This window comes from Erpetoichthys calabaricus, chromosome 16 (assembly GCF_900747795.2).
Source record: "Erpetoichthys calabaricus chromosome 16, fErpCal1.3, whole genome shotgun sequence".
Lineage (NCBI taxonomy): Eukaryota > Metazoa > Chordata > Cladistia > Polypteriformes > Polypteridae > Erpetoichthys > Erpetoichthys calabaricus.
In genome coordinates, this window is record NC_041409.2 from 10308878 (window position 1) to 10319575 (window position 10698).

The 10698-nt window shown below is 37.1% G+C and overlaps 1 protein-coding gene across 3 annotated transcripts in view; it reads right to left on the reverse strand.

Annotated features, from left to right (window-relative positions):
- Positions 1-10698, reverse strand: part of LOC114666582 (centrosomal protein of 128 kDa-like) — a 218452-nt gene that overhangs the window by 135647 nt on the left and 72107 nt on the right. For all 3 annotated transcript variants that reach the window (XM_028821489.2, XM_051920153.1, XM_028821491.2), the window contains 3 exons: positions 8353-8703; positions 4214-4864; positions 3155-3319 (listed from right to left, as the gene is read on the reverse strand). In XM_028821489.2, the coding sequence (XP_028677322.2) occupies positions 3155-3319; positions 4214-4864; positions 8353-8703 (1167 nt within the window). The remainder of the gene's footprint in view (positions 1-3154; positions 3320-4213; positions 4865-8352; positions 8704-10698) is intronic.

Genomic DNA, 10698 nt, shown 5'->3' on the forward strand with positions numbered 1-10698 from the left:
GGATCATCCTCCATGTTCCCGGGTGTGGCGGAAGTAAATGTTTCCCGGGCTCTCAGAGCCATGGGCCCCAATGGGCTTGAGCCTCCTTGCTCCTCTCCAGATCCAGGGTGGTTGCCCCCTCTTGGCCTGGAGGATGAATACGCCACCTCCCAGTCCTTCCAGGCGTCCCGGCTGGGTCTGTCCCCCAGCCGCTTGTGACAGTGGTTAAAAGGTAAAAAACCTGTGCAAGCATTTGAACATTTAAAGCTCTACAATTACATTTTCCCAAGTCAATTTTTACCCAAAGTTCAAAATCTAAATATCTGTAACTCCATTTAACTAGTAGAAAATGAAGAATGTTTCTCATCAACACCTATGGTGTTTTCAATTACAGATATTTCTAATTATATTTTTACTAGAAAAAAAAAGAATTATGGATATCTTTTGTTTGATTAAATTAAATATATCTAAAATGCAATGTTAAATATTCAGAATGTAATAACAAATATGTCTACATAAAATGTTGAGTAGTTAAAATATAATTACAGATACTGTATCTCTATTTGAAATTTGATTTGACAATGTTAGAGATTTCATGTTTAAACTACATGTCACAGTGCAAAGTTACTAACAGAAAATGTAGGTTTCTGACTCTTTGTTCTTATTCCAGTATATAAAATACAGGGTAAATTTAGCATGTATCTGATCACAAATACAGGCCACATGGTCACTGAAGGAAAATGCCATGCGATTCTGCCTTGGACTTGTGGCCTTTTAAAGGAAACTTAAGGCTCAGGGGGTAAAAGGACACCAGAACCACAACAGAAAGAGATCTGACCTGGTATTCTTGGACCAAATGAAAGGCCAACCATAAGAAGTAACCTGGGTGGGGTGTAAAACTGCCAAACAAGCATAAGCTAATTGACTGCAGAGTAAGAAGGGAAGCAGAAAACACTTCTAATGCCTGATGAGAGGAAAAGAAACCAAGGGAACGAGAGAGACATGAGGTGAAAATGGAAGTACAGTATTTGGTATGGTACCATGTTAAGTAAGCAGACAAGCCACCACACCAGACAGAGTGTGATTATAATCTATTTTGGCAAGCTCAGAAAGGCAGCAGGGTTTTCTTTCAGTTATTTATTTGTACTTAAGAGTTTCTCTCTTTGTGCATCGCTACCTGTTAATCGTTTTGCTGAAAATGCCATCATTTACGTATCTTCTGACACCTATGTGGTATTCTAAGCTCGGAGTACTGCCACGAGGGCCCATGTCTAGTATAAAATGCTGGAGAAATTAGTCTGAAAGCAAGTAATACACAATGAAATATGATTCAGTTTTATAACAAGAAAAAAAAAACAATGGATGCAAGCTGTTTGGAAGCAAACACAGGAATAGTGTCAGGTAAAGGGAAAAAGAAAACTATACACCACATTATTTGTAAATACAGGGAAGACATCTGATACTGTGCTAAGAGAGAAAATTAACTCAAACCAGATAGGGATAAATGACTAATATACACAGTGACGCTGACATGGGTAAAATTCAGGATGGAAGCTGAAAATATACCTAAGTAAAAAGATTTCTGGTAAGCATCCAACTTCACGACAAAACATTTACTATCCCAAAAATGTAAATAAAAGTAATTACATTGACAATATTGCTACAAAACTGGTGATCAGTTAACTCACTAAAACGGTGACCAAGTTTAGCATTCAAGTTTGCTATTCTTTAATAGTTAGCCTTAAAGTCGATTGGTTACTGTCCATTACTGTATTTTAACATTAGCAGACATTACTGTATTTGTGCTAATGACTTAACCTTTTGCTCTAATACAAACAATCTGATTATCTAACTACTTCCCTTTGTGTCCTCCATATGTCATTTGTCCATCTTATTTCTGAAAGGAGGCACATATTTTTAATATATTACAGAATTTCATTTAATTGAGCAAATTAGTAAATGAAACACTCTGACAAACTAAGCTGGAGAAACCATTTTTAGTGAGAAAATTTAGCAACTTACTTTCTAGTAGCTGTACAGTTAACAGTAAACAACAGCCTGCAATTCAATCAAAAAGGCATACTGTAGATACAATAATATTTTTCAGAAACTGTTTCAGCCCGGCTAACATTAGCAATTCATTATGTTAGTTCTGAAATAAATTATGTGATCTGTACTCATTAATATTTACATTAAACTACAATTATTAATACTACTGTATTAATTATTGTGCGTTCATAGTATTCTGACACCTTGTTGCTCAGCACACACATAAAGTCGAGAAAAAGAAAATGTCAGATCAATCGAAGAGAATTCCATTTTTCCTAACTATCTCAGCTTAAGATAACATAATTTTCAGCTTGTCCAGGAATTATATTTCAATTTGCTTTAACTTGGAAGCAAAACAATTAGAAACCATCTGTGGCAGACTGCTGGGGACCCTACCCAGCCAGGACGCCTGGACGCCCCACAAGAGGGACAATACCTCCCCTGGGCCTGTCTATGCCCGGGGGCTGTCTTTCCACACACCACTTGCACTAGAACATTAATACATGTATTTTGCAGAAGAAGAAACTAGATGAAATACCTTCATTATGTGCCTTTCTGCTGCCAAACCAAAATTTAGTATTGTACAGTACACTTTAGTTTACTAAGCAGTGTAGTAAGCAGAAGTGTAAATGGAGGATAGCTGTCAGAGGTTTCTAGCCTTTGCAAAACTGTTTAATGCCAGCCAAATGTACAAACAATGCTGATGGTACTTTTGAGCATGTTTTTCATTTTGAATTTGCAGACAGTGGTCAGGTAGTACACAAATTATTTATATGATGTATTCATTCAATTAGGATGTATGAAAATACAGGATAGTTTCTACTCCATAAAAATTCTCATGAATGCACTACACTCTCCCTTAAAGAAATGTAGGCTAAAATGACTCATATTATACCACACCCTCAACAACCAACTCACTTTACATACCAAAAAATTTTAAAATAAAACTGATCGGCAGTAGATTTCATGACATTCTAGCCATCAGACATAATTTACAAGCAAACTGAACAAGATGAAAAAGTTTATGGTTTTTAACATTATTTTACAAATGTGTCAGATTCAATTAATCACATGCTGAAGTTAGAGTGAAACTTATTGATTACAACAAAGACTTTGACGCACTCACTTTTTCTTGGAGTTCTTGTTTCAGCAACTGGTATTTCCTCCTAAGTTTACTGTTGCCCTCCTCACTGTGGGTCAGTTCTTCAGTCAATTTGTCACACTCAATCTTTATCTTTTCTAGCTGTCGACGGTGGGCTTTAATTAAATTTTTGTCCTCTGTTGTTTCTGCCTAGAGAGGCAAAAACAGACATGTCAGCATTTACCTTATTGTAGCCTATACAGTATATGCTTTCTATTTTTTTCTAGGCATAGTGTTTTAAATATACAATTTTTTTATTACTCCTGCAAGTCAAGAATGCCCTGGTAAAACAAAATATATGGAAATTAATTATGCAAAAAAAATACACAGTGGGTTAAAAGTAAGTTATTTCTGCCTAAATTGTCACTTAAAATGTGCAGTGCCAACATCTCATGCTACTTTAAATTTAAATATAGTTCAAGCTACCAATATGATATATTGTATAGTAATTGAATTTGTTAGGCAAAAACATATCCTGGAAAATATAAGATACATTAAAATTATCTTATAAAAATATTTAATGTTAAACTGTAAACAAGATGTCTGGAATGATAACTGTAACAATTACTGGTTATAAATGTAGCTTAAAAAACTCTCAAATACCACAAGATGGCACCTGCAGTAAACAATAACAAAATGACAAGGAACAGTATAAGATATAAACACCACAGACTACACTCCAAGTCATACTCATTTTCTGAAAACAATATGTTTCTTGTCTGGAGTTAGGTTCAGCCTAAAGGGTGTTTAAAAAATCTTTCCAATTTGATCCATTGTGCTCTTATATCTTTATATTTTTAAACTTTAAAAAGACTTTAACTGTAACTATTTTCTATTTAGTTCTAAAATTTTAACACAGCACACCAACTGAATGGATATTCTAGCATAATACACACATTAAGCACAAGGAAATAAAATGTTTTGCATATCTGCAGAACAATAAAATGTTTCATATATTTGCTTCTTCTTTGATTAGACATTAATCAAAAAAATGTTAAGTAAAAATACCAGATCTTAAAGAAAATAGTTATTTAAAGATCTCACCTTATGCTTTTTTAAGCATTTTTCTAATTCATCCCTTTCTTGTCTGAAAAGCTGAACAGTTTCCTGGAGGCTTTTTTCATGTTTTGTTTTCAGGTTTTTTATTTCAGACTGCAGGTTTGATAACTCTCTTTGGTGCAACTCCCTTTCAAGTTGGACCTGATGAGTCATAGAGATCAGCTCATTTTGGGATGATTCTTGCTGTCCCTCAAGGTCAGCTAGGCTTTTCTTTAGGTCCTTGTAGCTCCTCTCCTCTGTTGCCAATCTTAAAGTTAACTCAGCCCGAATGGCGCTGAGATCTTTGATCATACCTTGCATCTGAATTAATGAGGCTTGATCTTTTTCTCTTTCCTGGCGTAAAACAATGATTTCACTCTCTAAGTTATTGTTCTCCTCCTTTAATTGCATGTGAAGCAAGCTTTGCTTTTCCACTTCATTCTCCAATTTACTGGACACTTCACGGATATTACGAATTTCACATTCCAGGTCCATTTGCTGAGATTTTGTTTCATTGAGTACTACATCCTTACGATGAATTTCTTCCTCTTTCTGGGCTAGTTTTGAGATGACTTCACCTAGCTCCTTTCGAAAGTTATCTGCCTGTGTCATCACTGACTGGATTTGAACTTGTAGGGCTTCTTTGTCTTTAGCTGCCTAAAAGATGTTAATTGATGATTATTGTCATTTTTTTATTATTACCATTTAACAATATGAGAAATAATCATAAAACTGAAATATCATATAGATTTGCCTTTTAAAGATCAGTCTATGTTTCAATACTGCTTTTTCACTTAGAAAGATACAAGGACCCTGTGTCTGCCCTGCTAACAGTAGTTCTTTGCATGGAACTGTCACATACACAACCCCACACTCACTCACACCAATTTAGCCAAATAAACGTTGAGAATTATCCTAACATGCACATCTCTAGGATTTGGTAAAGTAAACTACAGTAGCCGGCTAAAACCAACACACACACTGGTAGACTGTGCAAGTTAAACAAAGAGAGTAAACCAAACTGAACATCAGTCTAATGAGCTGTGAAGTGCTATCTACTATCTTGACATAATGCAGCAAGGAATATGTATTTCTTCAAATTATTATGACAATTTACTAGTTGTAATTGAATGTAAATACTGTATGTCTATGTTGCTCTGTGAAAGTTACATTAAAGCCAGTTGTGAGCCCTTGTGGGCAGAAGCAGCACCTGGATCTCATTCCAGTCATTTTCCTAATTATTAATAAGGAGTTGCTGCCATAAACTGAATGTGTTATTTAAGTAGATAGGCAGTTTCAGAGTTTAGTTTGGATTATTTAAGACCAGTAAAATAACAGTAATAATGCGCAAAACTCAATTTTTGCTGACTTAATTTCAATCAGTCAGTTTCAGCAGAGTTAAATTTAGTCCCCCTAACCATAACTGCCAATTCTTAGATCCACCTTATGATCAGAAATTGATGGAAATAAATGGAAGGCTAATGAAAGGTAATAATTTCCACCCTGGGATGAGGGGGGCACTGTTGCTAACTACATTTTTTTTCGTTCCTCAGTTCCAGCAGACCTTAAAGAATGCCTAACCATGCCACCTGAAAGCTCCGCCCTGCATGCACCATTTGCACACATACAGTACTTAATTGAAAGCACGGCTGTGGACGTTATTTTGTTGAGGTTCCTTTTTTTGTTGACCACTATGAAACAGGGTTTACCATAGTGGGACCCCAACCTTTCAATTGCTGTCTGACAAGTTCCGTGACAATATGCGAAGAGAAATTAGTAATGTCACGTTCCCCACATGTGAAGTCTGACACCTTATATCAAAAGTTGTAAATAAAAATCTCTTTACTAATTTTGACTTACAAGTACTGCTTTCCTCTGAAGTCAAAACTAACATTTTCATAACAAGCATTTTAAAAATTAAAATTATTGTTACGAGTAAAATACAAGTTAAGAGTTCAAAGAAAATGGATGGATCAAATAATCAACATACAAAAAATGCATGGCAAACTAGTGTAAAAAAGTTTAATTAAAGATTAATCCAGAACTAATCTTTTTAAAGAAATACTAGAAAATGTAACATTTTCCAGATTTTTCTTGAAAGGTTGTAATGAAAACATTTGGAGCAATGTGTACATGTCACCAAACTATGAATAACTTCTTATCATGTATATATATATATATCTTGTGCTATTAAATGTGCAAATAACAAAAAAGTGATAAAATGCACACTAATAAATATGAAGAAATCTAAATGTATGCCAAACAATACATGATGTAGTAACTGCTTGCGTTGTATGATTTCTCATAAGTCAGTATTACCATTAATTGTTAAGAATTTCAATGTATCAGAATATAATGATATTATGAGGTTTTTAGCAGACTCTTTAAAATGACACTTGTTATATGACAACTGAAATGTTTAGTATTTAACAAATCTAAACACATACGATGTTAAAAGTAAAACACAACTTTTAAAATGATGATCTTTAAAATACAGTTTGAATTGAAATTTCTCATGTCACAAAAAATGATGATGTCCAACAGGTATCCTATGTCACACACGCGTGTTTAGGGGACAACTAAAGGGCCTGAATAGATGTAATTCCACGCCAGACCAGGGGGTGGCGAAGTGTATTAATTCTCTCTCTCTCTCTCTCTCTCAATCCCTTGCAGACCATTCTCGGGAAATCCCTCCCGGTTCTGGGGCAGCCAACAACGTCACTTCCAGTTCCGGTCCTGATGACATCACTTCCTCTTACTGGCATGTAAAGCCACCATCTTGCTTCCAGTTAATCAGTTCTGTTTAGGACTCAGTTGTGTGAACATGTCGCTTCCTATTAATCAAATTTGCAGCCAGGAAAAATATGGGTGGCTGCCCAAAACCTTCCCAATCTCTTTTGGTTGTTGTTGTGACAGTGGTGTAGCCGGCAGGAGGAAAGAATTCCAGAAGAAAATGGGACTGGACCTTAATCATGACCAGGTGGGAGAGTACCGGGGCCGAGTTTCCTAGTGGGGGCTTCGTCCTGGATTTCGGAAAGAACTGGTGCAGACTCCACACCCTTTGTCTAGTTCCGTTCCACATAAAGTAATTAGGGAGAGTGTCGATGGGACACACAGAAGTGGGCTGGTCTCTGTGGGGGAAGTGTCAGGGACTTTTTATGCTCTCTCGGAGGAGAGAGCTGTCCTCCCCGCAGGGGCCAAGGCCCCGGAGCAAAACGGGAATTCCCCAGACCAGCAGGTGAGGTTCTTGCATGTGTGGAAGCTGGATCCTAAGCGATCTACCCAAGAGCTCTTTGGGAAACAGTGGCGGGATGGTTTAGACCCACCGTGTACTCCACCTTCCAGATTGTAAAGAAGGTAGCCTGTTTTTTTATTAATGAGCAGCTTTCCCAACCATTTCACCCAGCCGGTCTGGAGAGAATTTTCTACTATGAACGAACTCGTTGGGCTTGTCGAAACATCTAGGACGGCCTCGCAATTTGGAAGAGCAGAACGGTCCTTTAGCGGACGTTATGGAGATTACGTCCCTCCTAATCTGCCCCCTTGGCATAAACCGGAGTTTACACCGGAGTCCCCGGTTCCGCAGACACGCCCCTCACTTGGGAGCAAGGTGGAATGCAAGTGGAGAGAAGGGGTGGATTGTGTGCACTTTCAAACCCCCTGTCAATGGCTCATACGAGAGTGGTCGTGGTTAATGGATTTAAGGTGGAAGCCCTCTTCAATTCTGGCAGCAATATTTCCATTGTTGATCGCCGGTATGTACTGCCGCGACAGTGGATGAAAGTAAAGACCAGTATAACTTGTGTACACGGAGATGTCCAATTCTATAAATCCGCCCGATGTTTTATCAGCCAGGGAGGATCAGTTAAAGGAATCACCGTAGCGGTCCTCCCAAATCCACCTTTCGCTGTGATTCTAGAGCGGGACTGGTCTGATAATAAAAGCAGTGAAGTACTGGCCACCCCCAAACCTAATTTAGGCCTAGTAACAGATGGGAATAATCCATCGCAGGTTGTCTCCACACCGTGTACTCAGCCGGCGGAGAGAGATATAGGAGATATAGAAGTCTAAAACCATAATCAACAGGTTATAGATGACAACGATGTCCCATGTGTTATTTCAGTGGAAACTATATGTTGTCTTACCCGACTGTTACTGTCCATCATTTGTTCAGCTGCCTCCTTTTGTTTCTGAAGTTCTCGTTCAGCTTTCTTACATTTTAATTTCCATTGATTTATAGACTCCTGAGCCTTAATTTTTAGCTCTTCTTTCTTTTTCTCACTCTCTTCCTTCTGAAGCTCAGTTTCTTTCAATAGCTTTAAATATTTTTCTGATTCCTTGCCTGCATCCTTCAACTGGCTGAACAGCTCGTCCACCTGGAGTTCCAATCTTTTGCGATCTGCTTCACAGTTTTCATAGAGGTTCTGGATTTCCTTCAGCTGATCTAGCATTCTTAACTGCTGCTTCTCTCTCTTTTCAAGATCTGATGAAAGAATCTGTCAAACAAAAAAAGTCAAAATTTATAAAATGCATCTTATTTCTATCTAACCCATTTCAAAATTGCTTAATCTATACTAATAAAAGGCAAAGCCCTCACTGACTCACTGACTCACTCATCACTAATTCTCCAACTTCCCGTGTAGGTGGAAGGCTGAAATTTGGCAGGCTCATTCCTTACAGCTTACTTACAAAAGTTAGGCAGGTTTCATTTCGAAATTCTACGCATAATGGTCATAACTGGAACCTGTTTTTTGTCCATATACTCTAATGGAGGAGGCAGAGTCACGTATTGCGTCATCACGCCTCCTACGTAATCATGTGAAATTAAAACAAGGAAGAGATTTACAGCACGAGTCAAACGCAGGAACGAAGGTAAATGACGTTAATTGTTGAGTATCTTTTAATACTGTGTAAGCATACATATTAACAAATGTGCAATTAAACGTGTGCATTTACGGGGTGATTTCTCAGGCTTAAAAGCTCGCCTTTTATTAAAAAGGTAAATGCAAACTGTTTTCATTCTGAAGGGCACAAACCACGTTAGATTTCATGCTCAACAGTAAGCTCAGCACACAGCTTGGTCATATTACAACCGGAGGGGTGAACTGACAACGTGGTATACAAAGAGATCCTTAACAAATAATTATTGATTCATTTTCCCTCAGTTTAACAAGGTTTACTTTTCTTCTTAATAAAAATTTTAAAGCAGTACTTCGCCGCTGCGAAGCGCGGGTATTTTGATATATATCAAAATATATCGCGTCATCACGCCTCCGACGTAAGCACGTGAACTGACCCGCTGCCGTTTGCAATGCCATATTCGCGACATACAAGTTTAATGAGAGGACACGAGGTATAAACGACAGTTTGGATCACTTTGTAACAGAGTTAAAATTGCTGTAGCGAGAAACTTTTAACTGCTGGGTCTTAGCTAACATTAAATAAACCCGTGGACATCGCAACATCACACAAGAGAACTGACTGAACGCAGCAGGAGTGATCACTTCGATGAATCAAACCTGTTCAAAAAACACATTACACAATTGATAAGGTACGAAAACAATATGAAACCGATTGTGGATTTGCGTACAGCCACTGAAACTTTGTGACGGCACAAGACTTCAGGTCACGTGTCTGCAAAAGAACCTCATTGAGGCAACTATTTTTACTGGCGGTGGCTCAGGGGAGACAGTTTTTATTCCTTGCATCCCCGTTATACCCTCTGATCTCCCATTTCAATTCAAACGCCTCCAATTTCCACTAAGGCTCTGCTTCGCAATGACAATTAATAAGTCTCAGGGACAGACCCTACAAAACGTTGGCATTGATGTGAGGCAGGACTGCTTTTCACATGGCCAACTGTATATTGCATGCTCAACAGTAAGCTCAGCACACAGCTTGGTCATATTACAACTGGAGGAGCGAACTGACAACGTGGTATACAGAGAGATCCTTAACAAATAATTATTGATTCATTTTCCCTCAGTTTAAAAAGGTTTACTTTTCTTCTTAATAAAAATTTTAAAGCAGTACTTCGCCGCTGCATAGCACGGGTATTTTGATATATATATATATATATATATATATATATATATATATGTGTGTGTGTGTATATATATATATATATATATATATATATGTGTAGGTATGTATATATGTATGTCTAGATATATGTAGATATGTATATATATGTGTATATATATGTAAATATGTATATATATGTGTATATATATGTAGATATGTAAATAAATATATATGTGTGTATGTATGTATGTGTGTATATATATATATGTATGTGTATGTATGTACAGTGGTGTGAAAAACTATTTGCCCCCTTCCTGATTTCTTATTCTTTTGCATGTTTGTCACACAAAATGTTTCTGATCATCAAACACATTTAACCATTAGTCAAATATAACACAAGTAAACACAAAATGCAGTTTTTAAATGATGGTTTTTATTATTTAGGGAGAAAAAAAATCCAAACCTAC